Source organism: Crocuta crocuta, unplaced genomic scaffold (genome assembly GCF_008692635.1).
Source record: "Crocuta crocuta isolate KB4526 unplaced genomic scaffold, BGI_CrCroc_1.0 scaffold154, whole genome shotgun sequence".
In the NCBI taxonomy this organism is placed as follows: Eukaryota; Metazoa; Chordata; class Mammalia; order Carnivora; family Hyaenidae; genus Crocuta; species Crocuta crocuta.
This window is the reverse complement of record NW_027530545.1, coordinates 3,199,928-3,218,992: the sequence shown is the minus strand read 5'-3', so window position 1 is coordinate 3,218,992 and position 19,065 is coordinate 3,199,928. Positions and strand designations below refer to the sequence as shown.

Genomic DNA, 19,065 nt, shown 5'->3' with positions numbered 1-19,065 from the left:
CACTGCTATAATCCAACTCCTTTCAGATCTCCTGCATATAAAGAAGTGATGATGGAAACTTGCCTTGTCATAGGGGATCTTTATAGTAACATCTGTGAATTAGCAGATTTGAAATATAGGACATGAATTTCAGTAGATTTTGAATTTGGGGGTCAAATGTTATTTCTCTGACTGTAAAACCAAAGAAGATCTTTAACCAATGGGATATTTTCCTGAATATTCCCAAGTTCCCAGTTGTCTTTAGCTTACCAATAAAACTTTTTCAAACATATTGTACTGAGTCACCCACTGTTAGAAGCGAAGGACTAGTATTCCCAGAATGGATTTTCATTACTGAGTAATTTTAATTTGTAATTTTGGTAGCGGGAAACATTTCTTCCAACTTTGCTACCTCAGATAAATCACTTACATAGAAGTTAGTAAAGGTTTAAAAATGTACTTTAATATAAATATACCTGAGTAGCCATGTAAGAAACTTACATGAACAAATTATTTGATTATCATAGACATTTTGTAAGGAAAGGAGAGCTGATTCACCATGTTACCTTGACTGATTTTTTTTTCTTGCTTGTTTCTTCGTGTTTCCATAGAACAAAAGCCCTTGTTCTAGAACTATTGGCAGCTGTTTGTCTTGTCAGAGGCGGGCATGAAATCATTTTATCAGCATTTGACAACTTTAAGGAGGTAGGATACTTTGTAGTTTGCTCACACAAACATGTTTGGACACCTTTGAACAGAATGATTTACATTTTCTGTGTGTATGTTTTATTGAGATATAATTGCATGTATTAGTGTCAGGTGTACAGTATTTGTATATGTTGCGAAGTCATCAGCCTAGTAAGTTAGTTAACATCCATCACCATGTTTTACCTTTTTATTTATTCTGGGGCCTACAGGGTAGACTAGTTAATTTTCTAAGACGTCACTGAGGAAGAAGTAGTGAACTTAGTCTAAATATCTTAAATGGATACATGAAGCTTTCTTTGATGTCACATTTCCAAGAAAAGTTAAAAACTGTTTGCAGGATCCATTTCCCTTTGGAGAACATGGAATTGCCAGTTTGAAAACAGTTTGCAAACATGTTTTGTTAGACGTCTGTGGTTTTCATTATGGTTGATGCTTGAGCGTCCACCATGTACATTTGACGAACTCTTCAGTCACAGCTACTTTCCCCAAATCGCTTACATTACCGTTGCTGTGCTGGATGCCATAAGAAACCTCTCAAATAAATACAGACACTGATTTTAACAGTTTGTAGTCTTAACCAGGTGATCCTGTCCCAGGCAAGCAGTAAACCAGTGCACTTGCATGGTTGAAAATGGAAACTAAAAGGACCACAGAAGAAGAAACAATTACATACAGATAGCATGGTACCAAGGATTGTGGCCCATGGTATCAAGACATCATGACTGAAATGACCGCTAATTTCCCTTAGGGGTAGCATGCAGGGTTACGTGGCCCCAAAGAATGCCTGTTTGCTCCCCTCTATGTGCCTAACATCTGAGGCTACTTTGAGTTGGGACATTACAAAAAGAAGTAAAGGCATTTGGAGCTCAGGGCTCTGTAGAGTCGTCAGCCAAACTCTGCCTTCTCCTGGCAGTCCTATTTGATTCCATTTCTTTTGGATTAGAATCAGATCTCAGAGGGACTTGCAGACTCTCACTCATCTTTCTGGGGAGCCTCTGGAGTAGACCCCAGCTGGTATTTATTGAAGATCTACCATATGGCAGGGGCTGTGCCCAGGTCCACACATGTAATCACGTGGTTCTGTGAGACTATGTGAGATAAGTATTAATGTCTACATGTTCTAGGAGAATCAACTGAAATTCCAAATATAATTTGTTTGTCCATGATCGTATAGCTACATGAGTGGCAGAGCCAGGACCAGGATTTGGTGCTCCTGATTCTGAACTTCCATTTCAAGTGGCATTTGGGCCCAGTTGTGCATGAAGCTCTTGGGGAAAATACTGAATTAGACAGGACTCAGAGCCATTTCTGCCACCCCACTCTTGATTGGGCTTACTACCCCTGCTGCCATATGTTCTAGAGAGTGACCTATGGTGCTGTATGTGGGTTAGAAAGCTTCAAAGATGTCAAAAGGGACAACAGTCCTCCTGCCCGCTTATTTGTATAGTTTCCCTCCCTTCAGTCACTCACTGTTTTAAGATTTTTATATTAACCATTTTCTTAATGCCAGCCATGGACAGAATCAAATACTGTCTTTTTATCTCTTCAGCATCAGTGATAGTGAAAAAATTTCCAGGTTCTAAGAAAATGATGAGGAATAATAGTGAATCTTTAAATTCAAACTTAGGCTTCATAAACAAAGAGAGGCTTTAGAGATGAGAATGTATGAGTGCTGATCTGTGAATGTGTTTATATATCCTGTATTAGTACATAAAATTTATAAAAGATATATGTTTGGGTGGACGGATCTAAAAAGAAAGTGAAACAGCATGCTATACTAATGTAACCCCCACATCTTTATCTTTGGGTCGTACTTGAACATATCACATCTAATTCCTTCCACTCTGGAAGCACTTACCATACAGTTATCATGACACTTGTTATAACATGAGCAGTATCACAACTAGCTTCTGATTATATTGCAGGTCAAATGATGTCCTAAATTATAATTGTATACAATCAGTAATCATTAAAATCAGTAATTCATGAGATGGATGTTAATTTTGTTTCCTTTTAGGTAAAATAGAATTTCTTTCCTATGCATAATAGTATGTGGAGAATTGAGTCTTAGTGATCTGGTATCAGAATTGTGTATGGTTTAGCCATTGAGGGCATTGTGTGTGCTTAGTCGAAAAAAAGTAATCTTACTAGATCTAATGGCTTAAGTAGTAATATAAACTAAATTAATTTTGACTTAGAATTTTAAAAGCTTTGACCAAAATCTACCTCATTTCTGTAATTACTTATATAAGTGGTGGTGTTTAAAATCTGATTCTCGTTGGACATCTCCTTGGATGGCATTTCCATCTTAAAGAAACAGTGCCATGTGGGAAGAAAAGGGACGAGAGTCGGGTAGTGTGTGTCCTCTTGGCATGCATTAACGTCAAGGTGGAGTCCCTGTCAAAAGAATATCAAGTCATTTATCTGTTCAGTCTAGGGTGGAAAAGCATATTTGTATTGATGCTTTTTTTTTTTTAATGTGATGCCATTGTCAACCCAGAATCTTTTTAAGTTTCTTTATTTTCTCCTATTTTATATGAGGGAATTTATTTTCTTATACATCATAGTTAAGCGTGTATTCTTTAATCATTTAAGCAAAACTGTCAGTGGAATCTTCTGGGTTTAGGGAGATGTGAGAGGCAGCTGTTGCTGATGAGAAAAAGCTGTACTTAGGTTCTCAGATGCTTGTGCAGATAGGGTTTGGATGACAGTAATCTGCATTGAGCTATTCATGGCAGAGAGAGTAGCATAGCAGGTAGTAGGTAGGATACTGGGGAGTAGGGCCAGCAAAGAGTCTTTACCTTCAAGAAGATTGTTTTTAAAGCTTTTTATCCCTGTTAGTAAGTTGGGATTCCATTCACCTCCTAAAGAAAAATGAAGGGATTTTCCCCTGTTTTCACCAGGACTGATGGAAGGTAGTGGTGGGGTTCAACATCGGAAATCAGTATCTTGTTTTGCAAATAAAGTAATTTGCAGTAGAGAAGCAAGTCCCTTTGGGCTTTGATCATTGTTAAGCATAGCCAAGCATACTGCCACAGTATGGTATTAGATTCTAAGGGAAGTTTAAAGACCATGTGTCTTCAGTATGTAGCAGGATGTTTTTCCCTATCTACATCTTGAACCAACAAATCCATTCTGTCTTATTTGACCACCACAGATTAATTCAAATGTAAATTAAAAGAAGGTATCTTTTAGCTTTTGATGGACTTTTATGTATGATTCCTTAAATTTCTCACATTTCAGTTGAAAGTCACAGTCTCAACAAGTGTGGTTTTCTGTTTTTGCAAAGAATTTCGCCACATGTCTGAAGTAGATGCTTTAGGAAAAGAGGGAGCATTTCCAATGTAATGATTTCTGATTGCAGGAAGAATATTAACTCAAGGCCTTGCTTTTGGTGGGTGTGGAGGTTGGGGCTAAGCCAAGTGTCACTGGGCAAGCGCATACATCACCTCGGTGTATCTGATGATAAATGAGTTCTTATACCAAGCATGGTTTATGATATATCTGAAAATGTAAGTGTAAGGAGTCCAGAAAGACTAACCCATTCAGTCAACCATTGTACTCCTTGAATACCTTTCTCTTAATTTTTTTCCTAAATAAAAGGAATTAATACANAGCATTTCCAATGTAATGATTTCTGATGGCAGGAAGAATATTAACTCAAGGCCTTGCTTTTGGTGGGTGTGGAGGTTGGGGCTAAGCCAAGTGTCACTGGGCAAGCGCATACATCACCTCGGTGTATCTGATGATAAATGAGTTCTTATACCAAGCATGGTTTATGACATACCTGAAAATGTAAGTGTAAGGAGTCCAGAAAGACTAACCCATTCGGTCAACCATTGTACTCCTTGAATACCTTTCTCTTAATNCTTTTTTTTTTTTTTTTTTTTTTTTTTCCTACCAGCTAATTTAGCCATGTACAGGGACGTATTACCATCTTGTCTGAATCGATACTTTCTTAGTTGCATTGCAGTATATGTTTTTGAACAGTTGGGCTACCCCACAGGAAGGAAAAATATTTGGAAGCAAAGGTTGGTATTGCAACCAAAGGTTGCTCTGTTGGTATTTGCATTAGTTCAGGGTCTTGTTTGCAAGAACCAGAAACTGACTCTAACGTATAGGAGAAAAGGTTGATTGGAAAGATGTTGAGAAGGACACAGGGTTGACAAGGAGTCTAGAGAAACAGCCCTAGAAAACGGGCAAGCGTTTGTAAAATGTGGCTAGACTCAGGCTGTGTGCCCTTGAAGCCTAGCCACCATAAACACTTCTTGAGGCTCTCATCATGCGTTTTCTTCTCTCCCAAATACCATGGACCATAGCTAGTGATCCACTAAGGTCATAAAAGTACACTTATGGGTAAGGACACGAACTAGCCCCACTTTAGAGTTATAAACACTACTTAACCCAATATCCCTTGGGAAACTTGAGTTCTTCTACCTAGACCTTGCTCTCTCCAACTTTTCTTAGTCTATTTTTTTGCATTCTATTCTTTGATAAGTTTGACAAATGGCTTTTAAGAAAGCCTCCCCAAAAGTCTGGCAAAAAATGCTCCTATTTGAAATCCGAGGGAAAGATACTAAGGCACACAGGCTCTGCAATGGAGTAGCCTGCTATGATACTAGTAATAAAACTCTTGGAGGGCTTTGAGCTACCAGCTCCCCCAGACTGCTGGAAGGTGCACCTGGAATTCATCAGGATTCCAGAATGATTATAACTGTGTTCTCATCTGCTTCCAAAATGACAGCATCTGGCTTTAACAAATAAGCCTGAGGCCTGAGTTTGGTTATTAAAGGCCTAACTCCTTCCCACTTCTGCCCTTCCAGTGTAAAGAGGTGGAGCCTTGTGAAATGAGTCACTCAAGGCCACCAGCGCTCCTGTACACAACACTCTTGGCAGTAGCCATTATTTTTTTGGCCTTTTTCTAGAAGGCTTCTTAAGAAAGCTGATGTGGTTTAGCTACTGGGCACCGGAAAGCACTTGTGCTACACATTATTAACTTGATTTAAGAAAGCCTGTCAAGTTTTATTTACAATGGGCCAAATTGGGCAGGAAGGAGAGCAGACATGTTGGTGTGATTCCAACATCCTTCTGAGTTTAATCCCATCTAATCTAACCTCTTGAACATTTGAGAGTGTAGGATTATAAATTCAGCACAAGACCATCCAGATAACTCCTTCATTGGTAAAAATTTTCAACATGGAGGGAAGGGTACTTTGTTCCATCTCACCATGAACTGCAAGCAGTGTATTTTCTCAGACCCCAAACTGGGAGCTCCAGTTCTAAAGCATGCATGTATTTCACTGTATGAGGCCAGAGTTACACTAATCTGATTCACTGAGACTCTTCTCTGGCCGGTTCATCTTCCAGGGACCAGGAAGCAGAGTCACAGCAATTATTCTTTTGAACTGTTTATTAACTCTTACAGCTAACTGCTTGTGTATAATAAATTACCCCCAACATAGTCTTATTATGCTCATGGATTCTGTGGATCAAGAGGTCAGACCAGGCCAGGTGGGGATGGGCCTCATCAAGGAAGATCCCAGCTACTAGGGGTAGGAATTCATTTGCAGGCTTCTTCACTCCAGTATCTAGCTTCTGGGCTCTCATGATGCACAGGCTGAGCTCAGTAGAGCCTGTCAACCAGAGCGCCTCCATGTAGAACTCCTTGTGGCTGGAGCTTCTTAGAGCACGAGAGCTGTCTTCCAAGAGGAACTATCCAGGAAGGTACATCTAGAGATCAGCTATTCAAAATTTGGAAGTTGCAACACGTCTTCTGAGCTCGTGTCAGAGTCATCAGTGTCGTTTCCACTACATTCTGTTGATGATAAGTGAGTCACTAAGGCCAACACAGATGCGAAGGGGAAACAATGACTTCACTTCTTGATGGTGGATTGTGAGGGTCACAGTGCAGAAGAACACGTGGGGTGGAGAGCCTGCTGTGATCATCTTTGGAAAATCCAGTTCACCTCAGTTACTTTTTTAAGAATTACCAATATATCTCTAGTTCCTCTTCTGTTTTCTTTTTCTCCTTCTCTCAACTCAATACTTGCTTTCTCCTCAGGACTGGAAGCTTTATAAACTTCATTGGAGTTAGGAAGGATGGTTATGTTTCTTTTAAGCCAGTTTACTATGGTCAAACCGTATTTTGAGAACCTTTATAGAGGAGAAAGGAGCCATTTACAGAGGATTTCTGAGCCTCTGGTAATGAACTAGTTATTTCTTTATCATCTATGTCTTTATCATCTTCTAAGGAAGTGAAGGCTAGTCTCCTGTTGATCATTAAGGGATGAGTCATGCTAACTTACTGGAAAATATTTTCATGAATATTTGAGTGCCCCTTTGTGTCAGATACATTGATAAACACTGGCCATAAGAAAATGAGTAAGACATGGCCCTATCCTTAAGAGGGAGCATCCCAGCCCAATTAACAAAACAGAATAAATATTTTTGACAGTTAAAGTGCTAGACTTTCTGAAGGTAAGTGTCAGATACTTTGCATGAGGAATAACAGCTAACCAAGAGGAGGTGAAGGAAGGAGGGCAGATGCAGTGGGAATTCCCAGGGGAGGCTTCCTATTGAAAAAGGCACCTGAGCTGAATTTAGGATGAATAAGAATAAACCAGGTATATTAGTTTCTTATCACTGCTGTAATAAATTGCCACAAACGTAGTGGCATCAATTGATTGCAAATCAAACACTTTAATTAAGCTAAGCCTTTACTAGATTGGTGGGTTTATAACAATGCTTAGACTCATTTTACACATCTGATCAACAATGCTAAGTATAACAGTAACTTAAGTTATTTCTTTATCCTGTAGTTCTGTTGGTCAGATGTGTAAAATGAGTCTATAGAGTGACGTTGTTTTGAGTAATCCATTTGCTTACCCTTTCCGTTTCTAGAAGCTGCATATATTCCTTGGCTCATGGCCTTTTCTGACTCTGATCCTCTGACCTCCTTCCTTTAGTGACCATTGTGATTACATCTACTCAGATAATCCAGGATAATCTTCCCATCTCAGAATCTTTATCTTAATCATACCTGCAGAGTCCCTTGTATATGTAAGGTAAATATTTACAAGTACTAGAGATTAGGACATGGACATCTTTGTGAAGGACATTATTCAGCCTACTATGCCAGGTAAAGCTGTTCTTTTATACAGAGAAGGTAGCATCCTAACAAAGCTTCAAAGACTGTAATTGTAGTTTACTGTACTCTACATTCTTAAAGGGTGAGGGTGTGGGGAAGACAAAAGGTGGGATACAAAGTTAGGAGCAGATCAGGGAAGACTGCATTGCTTATTCTAGAGCCTTCATATTGCCCTGTAGCCTAAGGAAGCAAGAAGTGGTGGTAGGAAATGTGTTCTCCAAGTATTTGCTGTTTAGATCTGCTCTTTCAGTAAAAACAAAACAAAAACAAAAAACAATTATATTTTGCTGCGTGAGTCCATTGGCAGTGGGCTTAGCATGAGGTCACTTTGACAGAACAGGGTGTGGTTAGAGTTTGAGATTTGTTTTAGAGATTTCACCATTCATATTTCTCATTCCTTGGGCCTTTGCTATATTCATTTACTCCTAATATCTACAGGACTTTGCTGTGGGCCTGAGGGAACTAAAGAACAAAAGTACAAGAAGGTAGTGACATGTGGGGACAGAGGAGATTATCGTGGTATCTGGGAGCCTTTGTAGAGATGCTTTGCTTTTCAACCTTTCTAATTAGACCCTCCCCTCTCTCCACAAGCCTGAGTGCAATTTACCCAACAGGGAGCCTCATGTTCTATTTCATTCATAGCAGCCACCTTTTTAAAAACAAAAACATGATGTTGCCTCCTTTTTGTTTTTATTCATGTAAAAATCCCACTTCTAAAATCTGGGCCCTTTGCCAACTGTAAAAATCATAGGCCTATGTGCCCCCTTGCATATTCTGGGAAGATATCAATGAAAGACCTCAGGGAAAAGCCAGTGAGAACTGCATGTTATTTCCAGACCCCATAGGATCTGCACTGGTGGCTGATCCCTGAACATGGCACTTTCACTTGAGAAGTGTTTCTTTGACCTTTCAAGGTTGTTAGTGTTGTAAGGTACGTATGGATGGAATGAAGTACTCTGTTGTGAGTTGATGGGAGAGTTGGAATCAGATGTCTTACATTTCTGACATCATCATCACCAGCTCCTCAAACCATTAGAATGGGGAGTTTTTAGTTCCCATTCTGGCATTTGCTTCTGCAGAATAATGTTCAAGTCTATTTTACGGGCACCTAGGTTGCTTTTTCCTGTGTGAAAGAACACCTCCCTTTTTCTTCCTCACTCCACCCTGACTTGTATAACAAGGAGTTTTTTTTTTTCTGTATCTTGTACCTAAGAATGCTTTCATACTCTGTTTGTCCTAGCTGCTTTTAAAAGCACGTTTATATTAAGTCAAAATAGAATTGTTTTAAAATGTCAAATCTGGATTATAGGTTATTTTTAGTGGTCATTAAGTTCAATGCTAAGCAGTGGCTAAGCCCTAGACCCAGGGCTATGTTAACCACCTTATTAACTAGGCTGCTAGGTTTACATAGAATTGTTAAAAACAGTTATGAAAATGCTATGCTAGATATGTTAACCAGGAAAAGGATAAATCATATATATTTGCGTTATGTATACATGTATGTGTGTATGTTATATGCATGTGTGTATTATGAGTAACTGCATAAAGATATATTTGTGTAAAGTAACAGGCCCTAAAAGGAAACAAATGAGGGGTTTGGAGTAGCTTTGATTTTTCTGTGTGTGTGTGTGTGTGTGTGTGTGTGTGTGTGTGTGTGTGTGTGTTTATTTCTGTTGCTTGTAGTGTTTGGCAAGTAACATGCCTCATGTGGCTAAATGTCCCTAATGTGTAGGGATAGATTTTTCCTTCTAGTAGTGTTTTTAAATTTAAAAAAAAATTTTTTTTAGGTTTGTTTATTTTGAGAGAGAAAGTGTGAACACGGGAGCCACAGAAAGAGAGGGAGAGAATCCCAAGCAGGCTCCACGTTGCCAGTGTAGAGACTGATGTGGGACTTGATCTCATGAATCGTGAGATCCTGAGCTGAAATCAAGAGTCTGATGCTTAACCGACTGAGCCACCGAGGTGCCCCCCTTCTAGTTGTGTTTTATAGGACTAGCTTTCTTTTGTCTTTTCTAAAGAGACTGGTTATCTTTTGTGTAATACTTCTATAAAAATAATGACAATCAAAATTCTTTGGAACTTTTAGAAAGTTGTTGAGTAAATATACTTTTTTACTATGGAAAAAAAACCCACTATGATAAGATCAGGAGAGTTTGACAGAAAATAAAATACCTGATTTTGTTCCACAGAAGTTTCTGTTGCCTTGAGAAAGACAGGGTTGACTTTAGTAGATAGTTAGGGACTAAATATGCTAAGGTAAACAATAAGAAGCCAGTAATTCAGAACTTTATACGGATTGTGCTGATAGTTTTCATTCCCTATTTAAACTAGTTCTAGGTGTTCCTGCCATGAATATGCTTATTGAGCTTGACTTCCTGTGTGAGTCAAGCTCAGATTTCATTTGAAATTTAAATATTTGTAAAACTTGAGCACCTTTTAAAATGTATTTGGGCTCCATAGTTACTCCATAAGGGTTTTATTTGGTTGGTTTCTTTTAAACTAATAAACAATCATCTTCAGAAAGAAAGCATGAGCAGAGTTCATGAATCTATTCCATTTTATTCCATGTTGTAAACAGCCAGAAGATTATGTCATGTGTACAAAAAAGGGCATGTACATATATAGAAATAGGAAGGCTACCATTTATTGTTTGCTGAGTACCAACAGGCTACTATATATTACTTCAGTAGGGTCTGCCCTATGAAGTAGGGGTAAAGAACAAGAGATTTAGAGTAAATAGACCTACTGACCTACTTTAGTAAGTGGCAGCTTTGGGATTTTTATCCAGATCCATTGACCTACAAGGCTCAGTCAGTCTTATAGAACATGTCATCATACACTATACACTTTGTACACATGTTTACACAACACCCTCAGTTTTCTACTACAAAGTAAAACTAATTGGAGTAGTTATAGATTGAGCAGGTTATCAGAGTATTTTTAGTTATTAGTAAAATTCAGGACTCCCTGGGCTATTTGTATGGGGCCTGAAAAGAGAGTATTGGTCTTGAGCAGCATTATAAAGGAAGGAGGAGATGTGTTTGGTGGGTGGAGGGAATTCTGGGAACAGACGGAGAAAACAGTTTGGGGTCCTGGAGCAGGTAGGTCAAGATAATTGTGCTGCAAGGCAAGGAGCCATGTCTGTGACCAGGGGCCGTGATACAGAATAAAGCATGGCCAGTCACAGGCATGGCAGCTTCTGAGGTGGGAAGAGTGGAGAGATTTGAAACCTGTGAAAGAACCTTCACTGGAAGATAAAGTAGGAAGGAAAAAAAAAAAGGGAAAGAGAAGCAGCTGATAGTTATAAAGCACTTGATAGTTTATAGTGTCTTTATATCTGTTCTGTTTGATTCTGTGGAAATCTGAGAAAGGGCATTTTAGGTAATTCTGATAAATCTTAAGAGTACCGATTTTCTGCATGAAGTATGTGAAAGGGGAGATGCTGGCGTTTGGAGGGTAAGTAGTTCAGGGCCCTGGATCAAGTTTGTGGCATGACAATGGATATGAAGCCACAAAATCAGGACGGGATAATCCATTGAATTTGGGGACAGACATAAGAGGAGAATGAACATCTATTCAAATTATATATATTAAATTTAGAACAAAGTAGCATAGCCACAGTAAACAGTTATCTGGGACTTTTTTTTCCCCCGGAGAAGAAAACAGGCTTGGTTTTTATTAAATTCATTCTCTTAGTGATGGTAAAATGTCCAATGTCCAATTCTTGGTTCTGAACTAAAGATGATGAATGAGAGAACAAGTTTAAACAGAGGCAGTGGGGATTGTGTGTGTGTGTGTGTGTGTGTGTATAATCCAAACAGAGAAGGGGATTATAACTAAGGAGATGAATTCCATGGGCCCTCAACCTAGAGGCGTAAGGAGGCCAGGCTAGAATGCGCTGGAAGGGTGCTTGGAAGAGACCAACACAGGGCACAAAGGACAGTCAAGAGAGTTAGAATATACCTGGTGGGTCTGGTATCTTGTGCAAGTTCCTGTTTCAGATGACAGGTTAGTCCCATGGTCTCTATATTCCTTTCAATTCTGCGGTTTCCTATTTCTATATAAAATTTGGTTTGTGCATGCCTATGTGTATGGTATGTATCATGCATATATGTTCAAGTGGTTCTGTCAGAGAAAAGTTAAATGCTTCTTGTATTACAGATATGAAAACAAAGTACCCAGATAAATGTTTGGTACATAAAGTTACAAGCAAGAACAAATATAACGTGTCTAAGGGCAGTTGGTAGGACAGAAACAAGCTTAAAATAAAAATAGAGTCCTGTGATTTTAGACTACACTGGATTGATAGTCCCTTGTCCCCTTTATAACCACCTGGGAGTGGCTGTTTCAGTTTCTAAACCCAAGTGTCATTAAAAAAAATCTGTAGTGTGTCAGAGGAACTTGCTGCTTCCCTAACCAGAAAGTGAACTACATATACTCGGGGCTCATGGTACCTGCTGCTCGTAAGGGTCTGTGAAAGCATCACTTTTCTTGGGCAGTGTTTTTTTAAGACAGAGCTTTTGAGCCATGATTCAGACTTTTCATTTACTGGCTCCTCCCTCACCCCCGGACTCTGTTCTGCTTACTGTTCCTGCAGCCATTCCTTATTCCCTTCACTGTAGTGGTGTGTGTGGCTCCTGCCCAGTTCTTTCATTCTTTATATCAATCTGCCAAGGATATATAGTCATGCTTAGTTTTCATTCACAACAGTTGCCTCAAACACACTCAGAAGAAAATGGCCCGGCGGTTCCTGATTGCGGTCCAATAATCACTGTCAGTCACCCTTCATCGTGAAGTTGAGCTCTCTGACGGAATTTCCCCCCCAGCTTTGCGTCACTGGAGAGTGGAAGTGGCCAATTATAGTAACATGAGCTATAGCCCTGTTTAGTTTCAGCAGTTTGGTTTTGGCCACGGAAAATAAGGGCTCCTTCCCTACCAGTGTAGCAGCAACACATGTGATATCCCGGGTTTACTGGTATACCGCTAAGAACAACACTGAATTTTCCATTTTGAAGTATTTTCCAGGAATTAGGTGTAAAACTAGGAAGTAGTGTATTCTGTGCGGTATTTATCATGGACATGATTAATGCATTGTTAAAAGATGATCTTTTTGTTGATTATGTGGTATTTTAATGTGTCATGTTTTCTAGTGCAAATCTGTTTACTTGAGTAGGCTGACTGAGTTTAATTGTCCCTGAATTTTGGAGAGTGCATGCCCTATAGACCATGTGGAAGAGAATGGTTTCATCTCTCTCATGTTCTTGCTCAGAATCCAACGTTCACTTGGGTTTGGGAGACGAATATCTAGCTTTGTAATGAGCCTCTATGCGATAGAGATAGGCACATCCCAGAGACAGTGGCGAATGGTCAGGGATCCACTGCTTTCTAACCTATCTAATGCCGGAGATTGTACCTGTCCTTGTGTAACATAAGAACTGAAGTCTTTTTTTTCCTTTTTAAAATCTTTTTTCTACCTTGTAAACTGGTGGAAGGTTTTTTGCTATATAGGGAAATGTGCCCTGTCTGAAAGATGTGACTTGATCTTTATGGAGAGATGGCAGATGTTGTAGTCCTTTGGGGTGATAGACTCCCCGACAATCTTGTAAGACATTTTACTATTAGAAACCCATTCATCTGCTTCTTCCGGTTTCGAGTTTTGAGAATTCATCATCTTTGTAGAAATGAAGCTATTCTCTAGTAGTAAAATCTAGTAGTTCTTCAACTTGTGGCCTCAAGACCCACATTTTTTACATTAAAAACCCACGTTTTTACATTAAAAAATTAAAAAAAAATTTTTTTAATGTTTTTATTTCTGAGANACCGAGAGTGAGCAAGCAGGGGAGGGGCAGAGAGAGAGAAGGAGACACAGAATCCAAAGCAGGCTCCAGGCTCTGAGCTGTCAGCATAGAGCCTAACACGGAGCTCAAACCCATGAACGGTGAGATCATGACCTGAGCCGAAGTCGGACACTCAACCGACTGAAGCACCCAGACACCCCCCCAAAATTTTTTTTCTTAAAGTTTGAGTAATCTCTATATCCAGTGTGGGGCTTGAACTCACAACCCTGAGATCAAGTGTCACATGCTTTCTGACTGAACCAGCTAGGCATCCCAACATTCTTGAAAATTATGAAGGATCCCCCAATTTTCTCTTTATGCAGATTATATATTATATTGACTCCATTAGAAATGTAAGCAAAAATTTTGATACTTATTTCATTACATAATAGAGGGGTACCTGCGTGGCTCAGTCGATTAAGCATCTGACTCTTGATTTCTGCTCAGGTCATGATCTCACAGTTTGTGAGTTTGAGCCCCACATCAGGCTCTGTGCTGACAGAGCGGTACCTGTTTGGGATTCTTTCTCTCTCCCTCTCTTTCTGCCCTTCCCCTGCTCATGCTCTCTTTCTCAAAATAAATAAATAAAAACTTAAAAAAACTAACATACAGACTTATTACATATTAATGTTATAAAAAATCTGTTTTTCAAAACTTTAAAAATCAGTGACAGGGGCACCTGGGTGACTCAGTCAGTTAAGCGTCTGACTGGCTCAGGTCATAATCTTGCAGTTTGTGACTTCGAGCCCCATGTCAGGCTTTGTGGTGACAGCTCGGAGCCTATTGCCTGCCTTGGATTCTGTGTCTCCCTTGTTGTCTGCCCCGCCTTAACTTGTGCACGTGCTCTCTCTCTCTCTCAAAAATAAATACACATTAAAAATTTTTTTTCTAGATGAGTGACAGTATTGGCTGTTTTAGTCATCTTGGGGTGCCATAACAAAATATACACTGCATGGCTTTAACAACAGAAATGCATTTCCTCACAGTTAGGGAGGCTGAACTTCCTCATGCCCGCATGGCTGGGTTCTGGTGAGGGTCCTTGTCTGGCTTTCTGATGCTGCTTTCTTGCTGTATCGCCAGATGGTCTTTCCTAGGGGTGTGTGTGTGTGTGTGTGTGTGTGTGTGTGTGTGTGTGTGTGTGTGTGTGTGTGTGTGTGTACACGAACGTGTGTACGAACACACAGGTCTTTTTCTCTTCTTCTAAAGCCATCAGTGTCATTGGATTAGGGACTCACCCTTATGACCTCATTTAGCCTTACTTACCTGCTAAAAGCCCTGTTTCCAAATACAGTTGAATTGAGGGTAGGGCTTTGACACATGAATTTTGTGGAGACTCACTTTAGCACAATTTAGTCCATAATAGTGCCATTACTTTATATTTTATACAGTTTTTAAAGTCTAGTGTAATAGATGGCCACTGTCTGCTTCTGCATTCAGTTGTGTTGTTTTGGTCAAAGTAGTTGAAGAGAATCCAGCTCCACACAAATGCACAGATGGAAAAGGAAGTATTTTAATAGCATTTTCAAGTAACAGTAGATATAGTTTTTTGAAACTATACTATACAAACACCGGACAGGTAGTAGCTTCTTAAAGGTTAGTTACAAAGTAGAATCTGAAACTGTATTAATGAACTTCTGTTAACTTTAAAATTTATTTGCCTGTCTTGTACCTTGAATGAATGCCCAGTTTGTAACAACATGCAGTAGTTAGTCGGAAAATATCAATTCACTGAATTATTCAGATCTTCTAAATATTGGCAAATTTCATCATGCAGTATTTTTTTTAAAGAACATGTTATTATCACCACCACTTTCATCAGAAAAATCTTTAAATATTGGAAGGGCTGCCAAACTCATGGTGAATATAAGTTTCCCAAAATTCTCATTTTTGCTTGAAAGCTTAATTTTTGTCGTTGCAAACCCATATTTTCAGTTTCCTTCATCCATTTTCAAGAAAACTTACTGCCAAGGTTTTAAGTCTTAATAACTGTGGTGTGTTAGTTATTTTCTTTCAAATAAGAATGAAAAAAAAAAAGGCTAGATCATCTTGAAACTAGAATAATCACAGAAGTCCTTTTACTCAAGAAAGGCATATCTTAACAAATAGCAGACGTACTTTATGCAGGCTTTCCATTTTGTTATATAGAACACTAAAAAGGTATATGTTCACTGGTCAAAATGGAATAAAATTAATAGTTTTCATTGCATCATCAAGGGTATTTTTAAAATTAACTTTTCAATTTTAATTCCAGTATAGTTAACATACAGCATTAAAATGTTGTCATTTGTACAATATATTGATTCAGCAGTTCTATACATTATTCAGTGCTCACCATGATAAATGTACTCTTAATCCCCTTCACCCATTTCACCCATCCCCCTCACCTCCCCTCTGGTAGCCATTTGTTTATTCTCTGTAGTTAAGGATCTGTTTCTTGATTTCTCTCTTTTTTCCTTTGCTTGTTTGTTTTTGTTCTTAAATTCCACATTGTGAGTGAAATCATATGGTATTTGTCTTTCTCTGACTTATTTTGCTTAGCGTTATACTTTTTAGCTCCATCCATGTTGTTGCAAATGGCAAGATTTAGTTCTTTTTATGGCTGAACAATAGTCCATTACACATGCGTGTGCACACACACATACATATCTTTATCCATGCATATACTGATAGACACTTGGCTGCTTCCACAATTTGGCTATTGTAAATAATGCTGCAATAAACATAGAGGTGCATGTATCCCTTTAAATTAATGTTTTTGTACTTTTTGGGTAAATACCAAGTAGAGTGATTACTGGATCATACGATAATTCTGTTTTTAACTTTTTGCGGAACCTCCATACTGTTTCCACAATGGCTACTCTGGTTTGTATTCCCATCAAGAGTGTAAAAGGGTTCCTTTTTCTCCACCTCTGTGCCAACACTTGTTGTTTCTTGTATTGTTGCTTTTGCCATTCTGACAGGTGTGAGGTGGTATTTCATTGTGGTTTTGATTTGCATTTCCCTGATGGTAAATGATGATGAGCATCTTTTCCTATGTCCATTGGTCATCTGGATGTCTTCTTTGGAGAAATACCTGTTCCTGCTTCCTGCCCATCTTTAATTCGATTTTTTGTTTTTTGAATGTTGAGTTGTATCAGTGCTTTAGATACTTTGAATACTAACCCTTTATCAGATATGTCCTTGTATCAAGGGTATCCTTAAGGGAAACTGGCTTTTTAATTTTGTCGTAAATGGATGCTGATGAATGCAGTGATTACTGGAATACTTGGTGCCGCTGCCTTGAGTTGTGCCAAGGCAGCCGTGGTTTCATTCACCCACTGTTGCTTCTGCACCACTTTGGTCTACTCTATGAAAAAGGCAAGTAACTCCTTAGTGTCCTTGTAATCATAGTTCTGACCTCACAGACTCTGTGAAAGTGCCTCAGAAACCCTTGGACCCAGAACCATATTTTAAGAACTGTTTCCCAAATACACTGTCTGCTCTCTTTCTTTCTTTTCTTTTCTTTTTTTTTTAAATGTTTTATTAATTTCTGAGAGAGACAGAGAGAGACAGCGCAAACAGGGGAGGGTCAGAGAGAGAGGGAGACACAGAATCTGAAACAGGCTCCAGGCTCTGAGCTGGCTGCCAGCACAGAGCCCGACGCAGGGCTCGAACCCACGAACCGCGAGATCATGACCTGAGCCGAAGTTGGACTCTTAACTGACTGAGCCACCCAGGCGCCCCCTGCTCTCTTTCTGCATCAGGTAGAAGTGATTCCATTTAGATGAGAGTAGGGTCCTCCTGTTAGAGATTCAGGATTAGGGCAGAGCACAGAAGAAAGTGGAGGAGATGTGGAATGAGAGGAGGGAGCAGTGGAGAAACCTCAGGCATTTGCCTGTTTGTGCACCGAGGTCTTTGATCTAGCAAACAAAGAGTCCTTGTTTTCAAGGGCTCGGAATTCATTGCACATCTTTGTTAGATTTAGTTTGACTTGTAATTCGGGAGTGAAGAGGGCATGGGTTGACATCTGCCTCCTGAGCAGGCCCTGAGATATGTGGTGACAGTGCTGCAGGGTTTAACTCCTCTCCTGTGCTCTTGGTACAATTCAGTGAATGTGCAGTGACCACTAGAAAGTGTCATTGTGTCCTCTCTCTTCCCTTGCTGGGACAAATTGGATATACTCTAAAGATGAATCTCTGAGGAGAAATGAATGAAAAAAGGATAGTGTTAGGCCTCCTTCTACTTTAGAGGAAGCTGATGGGTCATTCATCCCAGAGAAGACTGAAGGCTTTTTCTTGTCATATAGTACTCAGGTAGCTATATAAATACCAGTCTCTCTCGAGCTGCAGTGTATTCTGGTCTTCCTGTAGGAATTGAAGCCTTGAAAGAATCTCTGTGTGTTCTTACAGCCAAGAGAGGTGTCTTGTATTGAAGCCAGAAAGTTGTCAGACATTAAGAATATTTCTGGAAGATGTCAGTTATGAAGAACTGTTACTATGGAGCCCTACTCTCTAGAATTTAGTGAAGGCCATTTTTGTTTAAGGAAGTGATAAAAATGCATTTCTCATTTAAGGTGTGTTTCAACAAGTTATTCTTTGGGTCTTTACTAGCCCTTTGCTGCTTTGTCAGGATTCTTTTTTTTGGTACAGCAAAACACATACATGAAAAGTAAAAGGGTCATCTGGATGTTTTGTGTGGCTTGTGCCAAAACATCTGGATATTTGGAAACATCTGGAAAAGTGGCGAAGTTTTCGCAAGGGTGATTAGCATGATGTGGATAAAAGCCTTTGCTCCTACTCAGATGTTTACCGGTTCAACGTTGATAGAAATATTGTATTAATTTATGGGGAAGGAGGATTGAATAGACTGTAGAGTGCGTTCTGTTGTTGAGCTTTCCCCGTAGTTTTCTGTGGAGTGAGATAAGGTTATTTAGTTTCAGAATGTTTCACGTTAATGAACATTTCCGCCTTTAAATCCCGGGAGACATGAGAGCCAACAGTAGGTCCAAGTGGTGTGCTTCTGACCCAGCAGCCAGGTGCTGTCAGTGTGTGAAACATCTGGGTACCTGAGCGGGGGAGAGGTCATCGACCTCTGAAAGCATGGAACACCCTGGCAGAGTGGTTTTCTGTCAGGACATCTTGGCTTCAAGTAATCCTCAGACCGCTGGCGCTCTCAGTGGAAGGTGAAAGATGCTCTTCACCTTGGACAGACTGTGAAATGACTGTTGACTTCATGCAGCCCTGAGAAGAAAACGGAACTTTTGTTCCTGGGCAGGCCCCGAGAAGGGTAGCGTAATCAGTCATAATAGACCGTGCCTCCTAAGAGGTGCCTTCCTGCAGGGAGCCGTGCGGATCACAGGGGCCTATTGTGAGGGAGAAAAAGAAAGCATTGAAGCAGGCACCAAGCAGCAGGGCA

General features: G+C 39.6%; 1 protein-coding gene across 1 annotated transcript in view; it reads left to right on the top strand.

Annotated features, from left to right (window-relative positions):
- FMNL2 (formin like 2) overlaps window positions 1–19,065 on the top strand; it is a 311,228-nt gene that overhangs the window by 249,608 nt on the left and 42,555 nt on the right. The window contains exon 9 of the mRNA XM_077767821.1: window positions 591–684. Within this exon, the coding sequence (XP_077623947.1) occupies window positions 591–684 (94 nt within the window). The remainder of the gene's footprint in view (window positions 1–590; window positions 685–19,065) is intronic.